A 20,154-nucleotide genomic window follows, 5' to 3' on the forward strand; every position below is an offset into this window, starting at 1 on the left:
CTCTGGATTAGAACACCCTAGGAACCTCCATCACAAGGGAAGTCAAAGTTTATATACTGAATCTCCTGTCTCCTCACCAAGATGGCAAACAGCTTGATGTAGAGTCTGGGAGAGAATCAGGAAGAGTGGGTACTAAAGGGGATTTGAAAAAGCTAATTCCTTAGGTGGGAGCAGTGGCAGGTGGGACACACTGAGGCAGGAGGATTACAAGTTTGAGTTCCACCTGGGCAACTTCTAGTGAGTCTCTCTTTAATTTCCAGTATGGGGGGTGGTAGTGAATTCCTGAAACAGAAAGTCAAAAGATAATGTCTAAAATGAAAAACACAAACAAACAACAAACAGTGCCGGGATTTAGCTGTGGTTTCGCTGCCTGCTGTGGAAGCACAAGGACCCGAGGTCAATCCCTGGTACCAAAAAAACCCCCAAACAAACAAACAACCCCCCCCCAAACAGGAAGTACAAATACAAAGCATCTACCCATATGGAAGTAAAAAATCAAAAGAATTGGCTAATAGCTGAAATCAGCTATCTCTGAGGAATAACAAGTGGTGTTGGTATTTGGTGATGAGGCAGGGTATGGGGACAGCACCAGGGGACTGCTGGGGTTTTCGGGCGGCGGGGGGATACATGTCTGCCGTACATAATGATCACATTCATCATAGGGAGATCACTGTTTTTATTAAAACAAACTTTGTCAAACTGACTCTGTCAAGGGCATAAGAACTAAGGTAGCAAGAACCTTGGGAAGGCTGCTGCTTAGCCACCTTCTCCTACCATCCTGACTGCAGCAGGGTCCTGCTCACCTGCTGTCATGGGCACGACGTCGGAACGCAGGAGCATCTGGATACGGCCGGCTGGCTTGTTCCCAATCTTGATGTCCATGTACACCTGAGGATTTGACCGGGCCTTTTTTGCAGGGGGCTCTCCCTATGTGCCAAGGAAACCATTAGTTAGAGACAACTCCCTGACTCTCCAAGTAGGAGTGCAAGTACTGTTCTGCACACACCTAGAACACAACTCCAGTGAGCAGGCTGGACAAAGGTGTTGAATGAAAGGTATTGGGCCTCAACAGGGCTGTAGGAGGGAGAAGCTCACAGTCCCCAGGTCATCCTGAGACACACCCACATGCTTCCCCTGCCCTGCAGCTGGCCCACAATACACAGCTCATCCTTAGCCCCCAGCTCGAGCCCACATAGCACAATCCAGTTAGTGGACCCACTCATGTCCCACTGGCTCCTCCCTCCAACCCTGGCCTGCATTATCACAGGCCAGCATATGAAAGCAGGGAGAACTATCTTGCTTGGGCCTAAATGCTCAGAGGACAATGGAGAAGGCTAGCACCTTGCTTTGGGCTCCAAGTTGGTAAGACCCACCTGGCTGTAATGGCCTTATCTTAAGAGGGTCAAGGATGACCTAGTGGGATTCCACTGACTGTGAGGGCCACTTTAGGCATTCTGCTGTGCATCTAAAGTTCTGGCTTGGGTCAACAGTGGCTGGAAGGTGACAAATTAACCGAGTGAGAACACAGAAAGATAGAACTAGAGAAGGGGAAGGAGGTCCATTCTAGGCAACTTTAAGCCACCTGTGAGACTTGCAGGGTGAGCAATCTATCTGAAGCTTAGCACTGGACACACAGACCACAAAAGTCAACAGCATAGAAGCACTGCCTACTCTCAGACTGACTACTAACTTCTCAGCTTCGAGAAAAGGGAAAAGCTGCAAGCCAAAGATGAAACACAAAAGACTGACGAAGCTCACAAGGATGCAGAGGAGGGGAAGCTCAAGAAGCACTGGTCCGGGAGGTGTGCTGAGCACCAAGGGAAGTGCCAGGGCAGGGCTCTTCCTGCCTTCTAGCAGGGGAGAAGACTGATCCCACACTGGCTGAAGAGAAGATCCACTAGCTGGCCCTGCTAGAGGGCAGAAACAGAAAGAAACAGCCTAGTCCCAGACTCCTCAGGGCAGGTGTGGCTGCTGGACAGGGTGAGGAGGAGCACCCTCCTTCCCCTCAGCTGGCATCGAAAATCTGTGGCACAGCACAGGAGACCCAAAGTGCGATTCAACACTTTGCCTGCAGCAAAGTGTTGATGAACAAAGTGTGAATATTTCTCACCTCCTGGGTTTCTGCCTTGGGAGCTTCTGCCCCTTCTTCCTCTTTATTCTCTTCAAGAGTCTTTCCAGAAAACTTCTTCAACCAGTCATCATCTGACCAAACTGGAAGGAAAGAATCAAACTAATGTCAAGAAAATCAAGCCATTGGCCCACTGCCAAGCAGCTGCTTTGATCAAGCAAGATGGAAAATCCTGTCGCCCTCTCAGCCAGAGGGGTCCCTTTTGAGAACTCCCAAAGGTAAGGAATGTTCCCACTGGGAAAAAAACTGAGCTCTTAAAAGAACTAAGTTAAATAAAATTATGCCAAAGGCAAAGATATGCCTTTGCTGGTTCAAGCCCTTGATGGGGCACTCCAGAAATAAGAATTCTGAGAAAACTAGGAAAATAAAGAGACCAGGCAAGATTTCTCTCAAAAAGAAACAATTACTGTTTCCACATAAAGGTGCTAGATGCCCTTTGCCATTGTGATCTGACTTCTAGAGGCAGCATTTAGCACTGACTTCCAAGTAAATGTGGATAAAATGCAACTAAGGCCAAACTGGAGGACACAGTGGGGAATCTGTGAATTGCTCCTGCTCACCTGGTCTGGAAGAGCCCTCTTTAATTCTCATTGGTTTGGCCAAATTGACACGAATTGTCCGTCCAAAGAGCTCAGATTCATTCTGAAAAGATTGAAAATCCAGCTGCTTAAATTCTATTGGATTAAAAGAGGGCCAGAGAGCTCTGCATTTATTTCTAAAACATGTTCATGATTTCTCCTCCTTTAATCTCTGAACACCTAGCAAATTATGCCCCCCATCATTAAGCACCCATCAAGGGAGGGCGGAGCTATCACACACTTCCTTTCTTCAATACCAGCAGACTTGTGCTGCGAAAAGGAACTCTGGCCTCTGGGGAATGAAATTAGGAGGATAAATGCAGTTTCCCAGAACCTGAATTCTTCAAAAGCCAATATCGGCTTTGCAATGGTGAAAAATGATCTGTCTCTGACAGCTAAAGAATGTGGTTGGTGAATGGGTAATAAAGAACAGGGAATAAAGAAGAACTTCATTATCCAAAGGTCACTTGTACTGGGAAAGGTCACTTAATGTGAATCCACTTAAGGCAGTAAGGAAAATTTCATGGCAAAAAATAAAAAAAGAATTTTTTTCTTTTGACTGTGACTTTGTGATGCAACTAGAAATAACGAAAATATAAGTTTCTTAAAGTTAATGTTCAGGATGAACAATGCATTGATTGGTAATACAAACATGTAACAGGAGCTGATTAGTTTGAAGTTATTTTTTCCAAAAAAATTCTACCAACAGTATGCACTTTGTACCTGACACGAAAATTGCATTTCAGGATTTCAAGGAGGGCACAAATACGGAAAAGCACCATCATTTTTTTCTTAGGACTTTCCCAGGGTATTCAAATCACTTGCACCAGTAGCACACCCTGTCATTATTCTTATTGAATTTCTCTTCTCAATTGTTAACTGGTTGAACACTTGATGAAATCCTGCCTCTTCTGCAAAATAAGCAGTTTCAGTGCAATCAATTTGCATTGTGTTTGTGATTTATTATCCTAGACATCAGGAAGCCAGTAAGAGATAGGCCAATAAGGATGATTACAACCTATATTACTGTTAAGTGAGGAAAGAGGTCTGAATAAGGACTAATTTTACAAGTGCTCAACTGATAGTGAATATTTCCACAGGATGTAATTTTTACTTCCTGACCCAACCTGACACTCTTGGGGCTTCAGAAAACCAATATATGAACAAAGACTTCTGTACTACCGAAGAGCAACTTCAGTTAGAATGAGATTTCCAGCCATACCATGTTGTCAATAGCTGCTGCAGCATCCTGCAAGGAAATACAAGGTATATGTTTAGGCTTGCAGTTGCATGTTTTTTGAGCATCTAACACACACACACACACACACACACACATATTAAAGAATCAAATAGGAAAAAAAACACACCTGTACTTCTTGCCTGGGCTGTACATGAGTCTAACAAAGACCACTTCTTGGCTGACTTTTAAACTGGTGGGGCTACACTGTGCCATCTAGCTGAAGGCACAAGAGTGTCAGGCCAAGAATGCTCAATGAACAGGGCTGTAGGAGAGCTGCGCAGAGCAAGAGGGATGGGGCCTGGCAAAAGGTTTGAGCTGTTCGTTATTCACAGTCCACAGTCTGATTGAGAGGAGCTTTCTTTCAAACAGCACTTCAGATCCCTCTGCGAGCATTAATCTAAGGCCAGGATATTTAACTAAAAACATGACAGCTTCCTTTATAATTAGTAATGATAATATAAACCAAAGACTATACAGGTAGCACAGAGTTTTCTCACCTCTGCCAACTCAAATTCAACAAAAGCAAATCCCCGGTGCTTTTCTGCAAAAAAAAAAAAAAAAAAAAAAAAAAAAAAAAAAAAAAAAGAAACACAAAAGACAAGTAATTACCATGTAGGGGGAAATGGGAACAAACAGAACAGTCACAAAGAAAGTCAATTATATGTCATATCCAGATACCAGAAATTCCACCCAATCACTATTTAAGAAGGAATCTTATTTTTTGATTTTTCTTAAACAATATTTTAAGCAATAATAAACTTATTTAGTGGTCATAACTAGTGAACTATGTTTTTAATCTTTAAAATTAACATTTTTCTATCACAGCCAAACTTAAGCCTTAACCTTTGCACGCAAGACAGCTAGAAAAATGAAGTCATTTTAACATATCAATTACTCATCCATATTACAATTTGAGCATCAATAAGACAAAATGCATGAATTGGAAAACCATGTAGGATGTTCAGTTTTTAGGCAAATGCTGATCTAACTAGGAAAGCCAAACACAACAGTGTTAATTTAATGACAGAATTCAGGGACTAGAAAGATCCTAAGAAAGCTAACAGAACCTTATTGTTTTTGCAAATTAAGATTCCCCAGGCCCAGAGAGTTTAAAGACTTTGCTAACAATCATGCACAAGGTTGACAGAGCTGTTGCTAAAACTCTGAACTTAAAGATTACAATAAAGGGGCCGGGGACTTAGCTCAGTGGTTCCACCACCTGCCTCGCAAGCGCAAGGTCCAGAGTTTGATCCCTGGTACCGAAAAAAAAAAAAAAGATTACAATAAAGACACACTATAAAACTGAACTATAACCATAATGCCAGTTGAAGAAATAGCCACCCAAGTGTACAAGGGCCAAAGCCTCAATGCAAGGCCAGGTTTCCTGATGCTCCATTTATTAGCACAGCTGCTAAGAGAGGAGCAGATGTGATGATCTCAATGCAGTTCATTTCTGTTGGTCTACTGAAAATTTGACTTATTTCAAATCCAAAAAATGCAGACTCTACTAAGTATTTACAGTCCACCACCACACAGCCTCAAACCAGAAGAGGCAGATCTTTCTGCATCAAGATCAGTCGTGCTCTGGTACAACCACTGTGGAAATCAGTATGGAGATACCTCAAAGAATTAGGACTGGAAGTCCCATTTGACCCAGCTATTCCCCTGCTGGGTATCTTCCCCAAAGAATTAAAAGAATCATACCACAGTGATATATGTGCACCCATGTTCACAGCAGCACAGTTTGTAATAGCTAAAACTTGGTAACAGCCCTAATGCCTATCAATTGGAGACTGGATAAAGAAAATGTGGGGTTTTTTTATTAAAAAGGAGTACTACTCAGCCATAAAAAATGAGAAATTAGAGATATTTATAGCTAAATGTATGCACATTGAGGTGATACTCTAAAGTGAAATAAATAGGTCAAACATGTAAATACTGAATAGTTTCCCTAGTGTGAGAAACTGAAAGTGTAAATAAGGACTAAAAGGTATAACAGATAATGTGAAATAGGAAGAAAAAGGGCAAAGGGGAAGGGGAAATGGGAGGAGTAGGGGAAAGGAAAGAAGGGAATGGAATTAATATGAGAAAATGAAAAAATGGAAACAAAGTCTTTGCAAATAAGAAAGGATGGAGGGGTTGAAGGGAGGGCAGGGGAAAGGGGAAAAAATAAGAACCAAGAGAGATTATGTAAAGGTGCAAATTTCCAATGATGAATGTCATTATATTGTATACCTAAAATGTACCGATAAAATTAAATTTAAAAAAAATCAGTCATGCTGACCTAGAGAAGCACACTCTGTTCCTACACACCAACCATATTTAAAATGCATTTTTACTTACTGTGCTGAAGGTCACACGCAAGGCCTTGCATGTGCTAGGCAAGCACACTCTACCACTGAGATACACTCCCAGCCTGAGCATGTGTATTCAGAACTTTAATGTGACTTTAATTTTTTTTAAAAGTGCTTTTCTTAGTAGGTGAGTTCTGAACATGACACACACCAAAACCCACCTGTTTCATAATCCAGAGGAATCTGAATATCTGTGATGTCTCCAAAAGGAATAAAAGCAGCATGAAGAACTTTGTCGTCCACCTCTTCTGCCAGCCCACCTGCAAATAAGTCAAGAGTCTTCTGAGCCACTGTCCTCCATACTCTTGCAGAAGTCCCTGAAAGCAATCAGCCTGCAGGCCAAGGAAAGGGATCTTTCTACCTGGTCCTTTGGTCACACACATGTATGAAGCTAATTCCTCTCTTTATCCTTCTTTCAGGCCCTCACCTCCGGGATTCCTGCAATAGCTTCATAACTATCTCCCTGCCTCCATTCCCTCTGTCATCTCCACAAAGTGAATCAGAGAGATCTTAGGAGAGTGCAAATCTGAACCTATCATCTCTGCTTAAACTCTTTCAAAGGCTTCTCAACGTCTTAGGACAAAGTGCAAACTCCTTAACCATGTATACGTTCCTTGTTATGTACACAGCTTGTCCATCTCTCCTGCATCTTTCACTTTTTTCTCCCTAATTTCCCTGGGTTTCCTGAAAAATGACCCACTTGCCCCCAAGTGTCAGACTTTTTAACGCCTTTGGGCTTCTGCTCCTGCGGCAGTAAACAGCTTTGCCTGTACTTGGCTTCCTGGCTAACTTCTGCTCATCAGCTCCAGCGTCACCGCATCTGCAAAATTTGTTTTCATCTCTCCAGACAGATAGGTCGTTTTTTTCCGCAGCCAAGCCACTGTTATTCTCCTCCGTCCCCACCACTGCGCTTATCAAACTGTGATACTGACATTATCCCCACTGGCTAGTATGGGAACTCCTTCTTTTAGGACAGAAGGCGGTGCAGAGGTTGAGCCACTGCTGCACCGAATGTATATAAAATTGATGGGCGCGAGGTTTTGGGAGGCCATAGTATTCCTCTATGACTTCTGCTGGTCTTCGTGGACCTTAGCGGACTAGGTCTGAAGCCGGAAGGACCGCTGCATTTTTGGCTCCTGTCGCAAGGCAAAGCACTACTGCCATAGACTCGGCCTTGACAGCTGCTCACCGCCTACCCCAACCAGACACGTGTCCCTCCCCAAGCCCCGACCCACTAGGGACCGGTTCGCCCAGACTCTGCCCAGCTCCCGCGCCTGCTCACCCACGTACAGCACGCGTTTGGTAGTGGCCATCTTGCTCCCGCGCGCTTCCGCCGGAAGCTGGTATTAGACCCACCCCCTTCCCGCCACCGCCCCTCTCGACGCGACCCCACCCAAAATCGCCAGCACACCCCGCCCACTGCCGTTTTGGTGGTCCCCTTCTCTGCTTCCTCTCTGCCTCCCACGCCTTAAGAGGTGCCCGATGATTGTGAACAGGCGTGAACGTGGCCCTCCCAGTGCTGGTGGTGTTGTAGGAGTCAAACCTTGCTCTAAACAGCCAGAATATTATCAGCAAATGATCAACTACAAATAAGCTATGACTCACGGGCCACCCGCCCCTTGTTTTCTAACAACCCAGGAGGTAAGAATCATTTCTACCTTTTGAAATAGTTGAGGGGAAGAATAAAGCCAATAATACTTCGTAACTCATAAAATTATTTGAAATTAAAATTCAGTGCCCTAAAGTTTCATTGGAACACAGCCATGCTCATTCCTTTAAGTACTATTTTCCGTGGCTGCTTCATTCTACAAGGGAGACCTATGGCCTGCAAAGTCTACGTAAGGTATTCATCATGTGACCCTTTAGAAAAAGAGTGCTTACCCTTGAGCAAACTAATACATAAATCCCAGACTGACATAAGTGGTAGAAAATAATGAGGCCATTATTTTAGATAGAGCAGGGTATTAAGACTTCCTTGAAGTGACATTTAAAAATGAAACCTGAAGGAAAAGAGGAGTTAGAGAGAGGAGAAAGCAGAGAAAAGAGTTCAAGAAGAGGCAGCTAATGCATACTCAGGGAATGAAAGACAGGGCATGGGTGGTGGAAGTGGAGAACCCGAACTCTCTTGTGGGCTAAGCCCTTAACCAGCAGGATGTCCATTAGCTCAGAATTGAGTTGAATTGAATAGTTGGACACACAGTTTGTGTCACAGAATTGCAGAATTGATTGACATCATAAAAAAAAACCACACAGCGGGAAACTGTTGTTTCCCCTTTATAATTTTCATCCCCTCCTTTCTCCTTATTAACTTCAAATGACAGGGAAGGCACAAAGGCAACCCTTCTCTTGACTGCACCTGAATATCCAAGGTCACCCCTTCTACCTTCCAAACTGAGCACCAAAACTGCAGAGTCTGAGAAGCAGCTCACCTTGCAGTGGAAAGACCCCGGGGACTCTAGCAGCATTCACAAGCGTGGAGTTGCCCATCAGCAGCAGATTCCCATGATCTTTCTAGCCAGGTTCAAACACATAATTTTCATGAAAGAGCAAATGTTCTCCTGTGGGCAGAACAGTTGATAAAAAGCCAAATTAAATCCCAGCAAAGAATGGATCCTGGGCCCCAGGTTCAGGCCCCTGTTCTCCTGGAAGCACATGGAGCACTCATCCAGCATCTGGTTCTGTTCCTGGCAAGCACTGCAGCCAGCATGGAGGTGGACAGGGACTCCTGCCCCTGCTTGTGGGCCGAAGGATGGGGTGCTTGGGAACAAGGAGAGGCAGTGGATTAGCACTCAGGAAAGGATACTGATTGATGGTCAAGATTAGGACACTCTAACAATTTGACACCTGAATGGCATCACTCAGAATGCTAGGGGAATGGGAGAAGACGCAAAAGCTTCTGATCAAATTCAATCCATGTTGGAGGAGTGGTGCTAATGTAGAACCTATATAAGTTCTCATATATATTCATGTGTATATAAAAATGCAGCACAGTTAGAAAGGAGAGGTGAAATAAACTATTCAGAACACTCAATGTCAGGCCTTATGCTGGGGAATTTCCATAGACATTTAGTCTATGTCCAGTATCAAGTAAGCTTTTTGAGGTACAGATTAGCATACTATTTTATGCATGACACTCAGTGAAGTCAAGCAATTTTCTCATATTAGCAAAATAATAATTCAATTTGTTTATGGAATATGTAGAGCTACAGTAACTATCTTTAGCTTTTTTCTAAAGACCACATTACTTCCCTTAAAAAGATTCCCAGGGGCCAGGGATTTAGCTCAGTGGTTCCACCACCTGATTCACAAGTGCAAGGTCCGGAGTTTGATCCCCGGTACCAAAAAAAAAGATTCCCAGAAGTGACTGAGTTAGAAGATATGAATATCAGAACAGTAAAAATTATTATATACTATACTATCTCTCATTAAGTACTCCAGAAATGTTAGCATATGACCTCAGTGATGAGATCAAGACTAGAAGCAGACACCTGAAGACAATAGGAAGGACTCATCTGTTCACTAATTTTTGGAAATTCTCATCTGTAGAGACCCTTAGGTGGGTGAACTGAATGGGAGAGTGGGAAGCATCATCTTCTCTCCTTTATTTCTTCAGGGAGCATTTAGACATCACAATCACACTTAGCACAATCTGTATTTTTAATTGCTTGTTATATCCACTTCTTTTCTTCCAAAGAAAAAGCATTTTGAGAGCAGGGACCATTTATTTACCCCTGTGACTCCAGCCTACTGTGCATTCCCTTGGCACTTAGTAGAGTTTTAATATCTGATGAATGAAGCAGAGAAAAGCTTCTTTCAAATAAAGTCGAAATGGAAAATTCTATTCTTAGCACATTGGGTGCTTTGGCCTCCCACAGAGGCTGAATCACAGGCCATGGGCTGCCAACATTGGAGGTGCATTTATGCAGAGCAACAGCCCATGAAGGAGTAGAAAGCCTGAGTGTGGTAACTCAGGTGCCAAGGGCTGCACAGCAGTGGGCTCATCAAAGAAAAGAACAAACCACATTGAAGCCCATTGCTCTTGGCAACCCAGTCTCCAGGAGTCTTTTTTTTTTTTTTTTTTTAATTCATAACTAAGTCAGTGTTTATAACATGGAGACTGAGAGCCTAGAAGCTGAAACATTCTAGCTGCCAGCCGGAGACACTTTTCTCCACTGGCAGTAGGAGGCAGAGATGTCCAAGTCTGCCAGAACCTAGAGCTGGAGGCCCAGTTTCCTGCCTCACATTATCATCTCACAGCACTGCATTCACCAATGGCCTAGACTCCCGTCTCCTAGGTGCAACTGGTTCTGAATCCTAAGACAGCGGTCCTAAAACTTGAGCCTGCATCAGAATCCAGAGTTTTTAAAAACACGGATGTCTGGGTTCCCCTCCTGGCTGACTGAGTAGGTCTTGGGTAGAGCCAAGAATGTTCATATCTAACAAATTCCCGGGAATGTGGAAGCTGCTGTCCTGGGGACCATGTTTGAGAACCACTTTTTCTAAGGGAGTCATAGCATATTAAGAACAGGGCAGTAGAAATAGTCTATTCTGGGTGCAAACAATAAAGGTGTGTGTGTAGAGCATTTTAGAACAATAACGGAACCTAGCAGGGCATGGTGGCACATACCTGTAATCCCAGCACTAGGGGGTGGGGGAAGGGCTGAGGCAGGAGGATTGCTGTGAGTTCCAGGCTGACCTGGGCTATATTCAAGCCCAGCCTGAACTACATAGTGAGATCCTTTCTCAAAAAACAAACAAACAAGCAAAAACAAACTAAACCAAACAAAAACAAAAACAAAAACCAACCAAAAAAACAAATACCACTTTTTTTTTCCAGGGCTTTGGAAATTGACTGACTGTACCTGATAAATCATAGAAAAATGCTGACCTTCAGGCAAGAAGATCAAGACTGTTATTCTTGTCTGGGGCTGCTCAAATCTCTCCCTTGCCCCGCCAGCACAGACAGTGAAGCAGTGCCCTCCTCCCAGGGCTGTTTGTGAAAACCAGCTGCCACTAAGCTACTGCCCCTGCTTAGTGTTAGAGCACTTGCTTAGCACGCTCAGGGTCCTGGGTTCCATTCCTAGCACCACAAAAAAATGAAAACAAAACAAAAAACCAAACACTTGGGCATATTTTTTGCCCCCTATTCTAAATCAAGTTTTTTCCAGCAGCTGGTTTTCACAAACAGCAAAGAGTGGAAACTTTACTGCCACTAGGTATTTGGGCAAAACCTCTGACTAATCTGGTTTACCACGAAAGTATTTAGACACAAGGATGGCCCATGGGAAGCCAAGATAAATAATAAAAATAAGAATTAAAAAACAACAACTAAGAATCATAACTCTAGAACAAATGCTAGGTAGACAGGTTCTGTAGGTTTACTCCAGGCAATTACTAAACATCCAACCAAAATAACAAACAAACAGAAACCTACAAGCAACAGAAACAACCTCGGGAACAAAATCAGAATCTACAGTTGCTACAATATATTATTTTAATTACCCAATTCTCAACAAAAGTATATGAAACATTCAAAGAAACAGGAATATATGACTTATGCTCAGAAAAAATAGCTCTCAATAGAACTATCCCTAAATAAGCACAGATATTATATTTAGTTAAGACATCAAAGTAACTATAATAAATAAATTTTAAAAATTAAAACTAATTGTTTAGAAAATTAAAATGACAATGATTCAACAAATAGGAAATCTCATGAAAGAACAAGAAACTATAAAAAAGAATCAAACAGGAATTCTAGAGTCAAAAAGTATAATAACAGGAAAAATGTACTAGATGGGTTCAACAGCAGATCTGAGATGGCAGAAGAAAAAAAATCAGTGAATTTAAGGATAATTGAACAGAAATAATCTAATTTGGAGAATTTAACTTGGAACAGACCCTCAGAGATCTGTGGTACAGTATCAAGCATACCAACATATTGTATAACAGGAGCCCTGGAAAGATAAAAATGAAAGGAAAAGGAGAAATATTCAAAGTAAAAAAGGCCCAAAACATCCCAAATTTGTAAAAAAGACATTTATCTACAGATCCAAGAAACTTAAGGAAATCCAAATAGGATAAATGCAAAGAAACACATATTCAGAGACAAGGATGGCCCCTGGGAAGCCGAGATAAATAATAAAAATAAGAATTAAAACGCAACAACTAAGAATTACCATAAAACTTCTGAAAGCCAAAGACACAGAGAAAATCTTGAAAGTGGCAAAAGAAAAATAATTATAAAGCACAGTGGTGATTAGTCCTAAAGTGATGGAGACTATAAAGCACTAGAATAATATTCAAGATATGGAAGGAAAACAAAGCTATCCAACAAAATTTTAATATTCAGAAAAAGTATCCTTCAGAAATGATGTAATTAAAAAAGTATTAGTTAATTCATTTTCATTTTTTTGGTATTTTAATATTAATGTATTTTAATTGGCATGTTCATATAAACAAAGTTCTCAGTATCTGCTTTTTATTTTCTGGACTTTCTTATTTATTTCATTTTATGATTTAACTGAAAGTGATTTTGTCATATGAATGACAGGGAGAGTAAAATAGTGTGTACTCCAGCTGCAAAATATGCTAGATATACCTCTGGGTTAAAAAAAAAAGGAGAAATTCCTGTACTTCTGTATGTATTCATTCATTAAAGAAGTATTTACTAAGCAACTTCAATATGCCAGGGAATGTTCTAGGTCCTGGGGATACAGAGGAAGTCTCTATCTTCATGGAGTTTATTTTCAAGTGATTTATTCAGGAAACATTTCTGGAGCGCTCTCATCCTTCACAAGTCCAGTGCTCTGTTGGTGCCGGCTTGCATTGGCTTGTGAGAACTAGTTGTGTACATCTTTTTTCCAATTCCTTAATTATGTTACGCTAGTAGCTTGGAATTGGCCATAGGGGAATATTTACATCACAGAAATGGGCAAAAGCTATACACTGTGGCTTTTGTGTTTGGAGAACCAGTTGGTAATGACCAGCCCACTGCTGCAAGCTGCCTAGTCACAGGGTTCTTCCCTGACTATTCAGCCTATAGCAGCCTGCCCCTGTTACTCTCAGTCATATCACCCTGTGCTATTTGCTTCCTAGCAATTGTTACTATTAATAATTATCTCATTCCATTGATTTATTCCACCTGTACACTACTACTACTTCTTCTTCTTTCTTCTTCTTCTCCTTCTCCTTCTCCTCCTCCTTCTCCTTCTTTTTCTCCTTCTCCTCTTCCTCCTCCTCTTCCTCTTCCTCCTCCTTCTCCTCCTCCTCCTTCTTCTTGTTCTCCTCCTTCTCTTCCTCTTCCTCCTTTTTCTTCTCCTTTTCTTTCTCTTGGCGCTGGTGATGAAATCTAGTCTTGCATATGCCAGGCAAGAGCTCTACTCCTGACTTATACTCCTAGCCTCCTTTATTAGTATTTATTTAGTGCCTACTATATGCCAGAAACACTATATGTGTTATAGTCCTTGGGATATAACAAAACAAAGATTCCCACACTAGTGGGGGGTCTTATATTCTAGCCAGAGGAAACAGATTTTTTAAAAATGAAGACAATGAGGAAGTGATGAGGATGTTAGAAAGAGATAAGATCTGTGGGAAAAAGAAAAAAAAGCATGGGAGGGCAAGGAGGATCTGAGTTAGAGGCATGAGTTATGATTCTAAGTGGAGTGGTCAGAGCCAGTCTCATTAATAAAGTTATATTTGAAGGAAAACCAGAGGAAGGTAAGGGAATGATCTGTTTGAAGAGTATTCCAGACAGACAGAATAATCAATAGAAGTCCCTGGATGGGATTGCCTGGCATGTCCAAGAAGCACCAAGGCCAGTGTGACTGATCACCAAGGGGTGATCAGCCAGAGATAAGATCAGGGAGGTCATTGGGAGGTCAGATCATGTGAGTCCTTTGGTGACTGCAAGGCCAATATCTGGGCTCTTTACCCCTTTAGACTGATCTGAATTAATTCTACTCTATCTGATTTCTATAGTTTAATAATAAATCTTAACATATTATGTATTATTCATTTTCAGAATTATCTTGGATACTCAGAGTATTTCTTTACTCTTCCATATGAATTTTAGAATGAATTTAACTAGTTGCACAATAAATCCTATTGAGGTTTTATTGGAATGAATTGAATTTGCAGGTTTATTTTGAGGGACAAGTGAGATCTTTACAATCATGAGTATTGCTATCCATAAACATGTTATGTCTATTTAAACTTTTGTATTCCTTTTATGTCTTTAAAATATTTTATATTATCTTCCATAAAGGTCTAGCACATCTTTTGTGTATTCTTAGGATATATTCCTAAATGTATTAGTTTCTGTAGACACCATGAGTGGATCTTTTGGCCTAATATATCTTCTAGTTTCTTATTTGTGTGTATAATGAGATACTGATTTTTTATATTCTGATCTTGTATCTAGCAGTTCTGTCAAATTCTTATTAGTTCAAATGGTTTTTCTCTAGATTTTCTTGGGGTTTTTTTCTAAATTGACAATATCACCTACCAGTAAACATAGTGTTCTCTCTTTCTAATCCTTATACCCCTTATTTATTTCTCTTGTTACACTGGCTAGGAGCTCCAGTACAATGTTAGATAGTATCCTGATACACAACAATCAGACCTTTTTTGAAAACTTTCATGTTAACTATAAAGTTTATGTTTAGGGAAGATACTCTTTAAAGGTTTGAAAAAGTTCCCTTCCATTCTTAATTTACTATGAGTTTTTACTCTTAATCCATGCTTACTTTTATCGAATGATTTTTCTGCATCTTTGAAAAGACTGTACAATATTTTCCTTTGTCAGCCAACTGGCAATTACAGTGATAGATTTCCTAACATTAAATTATCCTTTTACAAATAAAGGGAAAATGAATATCAGGCCAGGGCTGATGCAAGTCTCCCTGAGTCTGATGTTCGTCTTGCGTAACACTGTTTCCTTGGAAACTCCGGAGTTAAGATAAATGTGGGATATTGTGTATGCAGCCTTGGTTGAGTAGGTTTGGAGACAGTGTCAGTAGACATGCAGGCTGTAGGGAACAGTAGGAAATACTGGCAGGAGATGGAGGCTATAGTCTCTGTGAATCAGGGTGACCCTCACATAACTTGGCTGTCTCAGCAGCTGTACATTCCCTGTGAGTCAGTGACAGTGGGGCTTGAGGACTTGGGGGAGCTGCTGGGCCTCCCCATTACAAAGATGCAGCACCTTTCATATCTCCTGCCTCCTATTCTAGGTTATAATCTGTTTGTGTCTTGTGGGTCTTCTTGTCAACTTGAACCCATAATCACATCGTGGTGCTGCGTTTCCATCTCAGTTTTTTATACACTGCCTGATTCTATTTACCAGCATTTTATTTTAGATTTTGGCACATGTTCATAATTGAGTTTGGGCTAAATTTTATTTTCTCATACAGTCTGGACTGGCTTGGCATCAGTTAGTTACATAGGTTCATAGTGCTTATCTGCAATTCCCAAATTCAAAAAATTCTGAAAAATAGTATTAGCTTTTTGGGGAGGGGGTTGTTCAGCAAATTGACAGCAAAATCTGGTCTGAACTGATGTGATGCTGTTTAGCTTTTATTTAGCCAACTTAGTATGTTTTGACCCAGAAATATTTGATTATGGGAAACTGGTTCAGACTGGGCTGGGGTGTTGTATGTTAGAACATTCACACACTGCGTTATCTTTCTAAATTACCAAACTCTCAAAATTTAGAAGGAAGGATTGTGGATCTGTTTTAACCTAATAAGATGAATTGGGCCACATTCCCTTGTTTTTTGTCTGTTTAGTTGATATTTGCTGAAGTTTGGGTAAGATAACAAGAAATTGTTTTTGGTTTTGGTTTTAGGCTTTTTTTGTTTTTGTTTTTTTGAGATAGGGTCTCACTATATAGTTCAAACTGGCCTTGAACTCACTATGGAACCTAGGCTGGCCTCTAACTCACGGTAATCCTCCTGCCTCAGCCTCCTGAGTGCTGGGATTATAGGCATGCACTATACCTGGCTGAAATTTTTTTTCAAGTGTGAGAAACTTGTTTAGGAAGCTATGTGGGCATTGTCTATGTGTGTGTGTGCGTGTGTGTGTGTGTGTGTGTGTGTGGTTGGTTGTCATCCTCCTCATTCTTGTAGGTAGTATCTTGGAGGCAGCAATTACAGGAAGCAGCCACCATTCCTTGGGCTGGGAGAACAAAGGGAAGGAATTTAAATTATTAAAACTCAAGCTTAGCTGAGAAGCCTCTCTTAGCTGAGAGATCAGAGCTGAAACTCAGATCTCCAAGGAGGGGCACTACTCAGCTGTTGCTGGAGTTTCAGAATGAAAAGAATTGATTCTTGGGTTACCTTCTGCGCTGCCACACCCAGCTTAGCCAACTTTTCCTGATTCCCTGTTCTAGCAATTCAAATAGATCTGAGACACTAATAACTAGTTATTGACAAGCCATTCGACTCACAGAAACTACTAGACAGATTGGGAAGAAAAAGGCTGTCAGGAATTATCTTTAGCATAGTTGTGGAGTCAGTATTTAACTTTACCTCCAGGGAGCAGTCAAGGATCATATATTGGAACAGTATTTTTAAAAAATTCTAGAATCAATTAAACTAAGTGCTCTTTAGGTATGTATTTTAACATTTTACAGATTAGGAAATGGCAGCTTAGAAAAGCTAAGTAATTTGCTTAGTTTACATATGTTGCAAATCTGGGATTCTAACATCTATTTGCCACCCAAGTCCATACTCTTAGTAATACAGTTCTCTCTCTCTCCTCCCCCCTCTAATTTTTCTTTCTCTTTCTCATAGAAGCCATACACCAAAGTAGTTAAATGTACCAACTCTGAGGTCAACCTGCTTGACCAGAAAGGCTTGGTCTATATGATCACCTGTAGGGCAGATGGCATCAGCTAAATGACTCATATGAAAAATGATTCTCTACCACCCTTACCAAAGTCTGAGTGTGACCAAAGGATGGTTACTTATTTGCTCTGTGGCCCAGGTTCTTCATCCCTATAAATGAGATGACAAAGGCAGTTTTTGCTAAACTGTGACCATATTTGGATGGACTTCTTACCCACTGCATGGTTCTGAGCCTGGGTAGGTGATAAAATGCAGGTAAGAGAAGGACATTAAAGTATCTTGGAGGCAGCAATCACAGGAAGCAACCGCCACTCCTTGGGCTAGGAGAATAAAGGAAAGATATTTAAATGATTAAAACTCAAGCTTAGCACTCGGATTTAGCTCAGTGGCGCCATGCCTGCCTCATGAGTGCAAGGTCCTGAGTTCAATCCCCGGTACCAAAACAAAACAAAACAAAAACAACTCAAGCATAGCTGAGAGACCCTGCAGAGCCGAATCTCCAATATCCAAGGAGGGGCACTACTCAGCTGTTGCTGGAGTTTCTGAATGAAACAGGTGAGTCTGGTCTGGGGGTGTTGGGGAAACTGCAAAATGGCTTCAGCCATCTCTGCAGGAAGGAACTGCTGTGGCCAGAGTGAGGCAGGGCTGGTGGGCGATCCTCACAAGCTCAGGAAGCTAGAAACTAGTCCCTTCCTTCTTCAGTTGTGTGATCTTCCTCTCCTGCCACATACTGTCAGAGCCTAATAGGGGGCTGCTTTGGCAGAGCAGAAATGTAGTTCAGAGTCCCTGCTCCAGCACAGCACAAAAGCAAATAGACAACAGCTTAATAACTGACACAATCCATCATTTTGACTACACAGCATCCACTTGCATCTTTCTTCACATATTTCACTTCCATAAGATAATACCTAACATGGTACAACCATCCTTCACACAAAAGCAGCTAATCTTCCCCTCAAAATAGGAGATGCAAAGTTTCAATAATCATTGTATCCTTTGAGGGACATTCATATTATCCATTTCTAAGGCATGTTAATTACTGCTCAAATTTGGTCATAATCCTGACTGAATATTCAGTTGAAATTGTCATTTTCTTCATATAAGCAATCTACGGTCATTCAAAAGCATCTTTGTTACACCATAGTTCTTGCATTCATTGTGACTGCCATAATGACCAGGGCAACAGCCAAAAGTAAGTGTCAGTAGACACTAGGTGATAATATGAATCATTGTGACGTCACTGCATTCCAGGGATTGCTGAGATCTTGTTTTCCACGGCCAAGGAGTTCACCACTGAATTCAAGCCCAAGAACACAACCAAAGCAATGTCCAGAAATATTCCATTTTTGATGATCTGTTTCCTGGAGCCACTCTTGGACCAGTTTCTCAATCAGGCAGGGCCCAATCAGGAGACAGAATCTCACCAGTAATTTGAACAGAGAAAAATATAAATAATTGCTGACTAGGTATAAAGTAGTTAAAACAGTAATTAAAAGGGCAATAAAACACCAATATATCATAGAGGTAGGAATTTCAGGAAGCAGCTACCACCCCAGGGCTGAGGGAACAAAGAGGTGTTTGAATTATTAAAATTTATGAGTTTAGAAATGGGCTGTGGTGAAATGCAGACTTCTAAGGATAGCTTACTGCCCAGATGATGCCAAATCTGAAAGGGAGCCCTGTGTGGCTCAGACCCAGACTCTCGGGGACTTGCTATTGGCTGGCTGGTGCTGGTGTCTCTGAGAGGTGCATAATGGCATTGGCTCTGGCAAGTGGTGGGAACTGGAAAGGAGTCAGCCGCTGCTACCAGAAAACACTGCTGTTGCCAGGGAGTAGAACAGAAGCACTTTGGGAGTGATGCTTAATAAAATATAAGCCCACAGGAAGTTCACAGGGAACCAAAAGAGGAAGTGAGAGAAGCATGCATTCTCCCTGTGTATTAACCATGCCTTTTGATCTTTCTTTCTTTCTTTCTTTCTTTCTTTCTTTCTTTCTTTCTTTCTTTCTTTCTTTCTTTTTTTCTTTCTTTCTTTCTTTCTTTCTTTCTTTCCTTTCTTTTTGGTACTGGGGATTGAACTCAGGACCTTGCACTTGGGAGGCAGGTGCGGTGCCACTGAGCTACATCCCTGTGCCTTGATTTTATTTTATATGATGCTTTGACATCTTGGGGCCTTACTGACCCTAGAGGGACTGTCCCTTCTGGGGCTAGGTAATTCCTAGGGATAGCAAAATAGCTGACTCTAAAATCCACCTTTCCAACCAGAACCCATAATCCCAACCACCAACTGCTCCTATCCAGAATTGGGCCACTATCCACTTGCCATAGCAATCACCAGCATCAGGTAGCAGACAGCCAAGGACAGCCCCTGTACCTCAGGGCCTGCTAAAGTTACTCAGACTAGCCAGTCCTGAGGCTGTTTACCTTGTCCTGTCCATTCCTCCCAGTGAAAGCCACTGTGAAGGCTCTGGTCCCCATGTCCCTCCTCTGCCACTCCCTCTGCTCCTGACTGATCCTGATCTCTGTGGGCCCCCTGCCCCTGCCACGGAGTGGCTCCTGTTTCTAGGGAACTGTGAGGCATTTCCTCCTTCATGACAGTCATTTCTGTGTGCGCATGTCTTACCATACCTGATTAGAACAATTCCCAGCTGCCCTAAAACACCCCATAAAAGCCCTTATATTATAAGAGCCTGACAGATCTCGTAGAGCAGAAATGTGGTTTTCAGAGCCCCAGCCCCAGCTTCACAAAGCAGATTATATATAGAAGGGAGGGCTTGAAGGATAATAGCTTAATCACTGGCACAGTGTATAAGTTAGATAAGGCCCAAACTATTAAAGAGCTTGGAGTCCAGGACAAAAATGTTTATGACTAGAATGTAACAGAGTAGAAAGCATGCCTTTGAGGCATGCCACACTTGAGACCCCCATACACAGAAGGCTAGAAGAGGACTGGGCTAGGGGAGGCTTGCAATGGGCTATCAGAGGGCTGCACTACACTGACATCCA

At 41.8% G+C, this 20,154-nt stretch overlaps 1 protein-coding gene across 3 annotated transcripts in view; it reads right to left on the reverse strand.

The window, feature by feature from the left end:
- Ppie (peptidylprolyl isomerase E) overlaps positions 1 to 20,154 on the reverse strand; it is a 52,710-nt gene that overhangs the window by 6,231 nt on the left and 26,325 nt on the right. Inside the window, exons 3-9 of one of the 3 annotated variants that reach the window (XM_021263395.2) lie at positions 8,730 to 8,858; positions 6,462 to 6,560; positions 4,444 to 4,487; positions 3,929 to 3,955; positions 2,689 to 2,770; positions 2,111 to 2,211; positions 804 to 927 (exon numbers count right to left, since the gene is read on the reverse strand). In XM_021263395.2, coding sequence (XP_021119054.1) covers positions 804 to 927; positions 2,111 to 2,211; positions 2,689 to 2,770; positions 3,929 to 3,955; positions 4,444 to 4,487; positions 6,462 to 6,560; positions 8,730 to 8,787 — 535 coding nt within the window. In that variant the 5' untranslated portion in view covers positions 8,788 to 8,858. Of the gene's footprint in view, positions 1 to 803; positions 928 to 2,110; positions 2,212 to 2,688; positions 2,771 to 3,928; positions 3,956 to 4,443; positions 4,488 to 6,461; positions 6,561 to 6,661; positions 7,548 to 7,582; positions 7,660 to 8,729; positions 8,859 to 20,154 lie in introns of those variants that run through there. The other 2 variants (XM_004851035.3, XM_021263397.2) reach the window with 2 other exon arrangements.

The sequence above is a fragment of the Heterocephalus glaber genome, unplaced genomic scaffold, assembly GCF_053883595.1.
Source record: "Heterocephalus glaber isolate CG9 unplaced genomic scaffold, H.glaber_assembly_v1.0 deba00001452, whole genome shotgun sequence".
Taxonomy (NCBI): Eukaryota; Metazoa; Chordata; class Mammalia; order Rodentia; family Bathyergidae; genus Heterocephalus; species Heterocephalus glaber.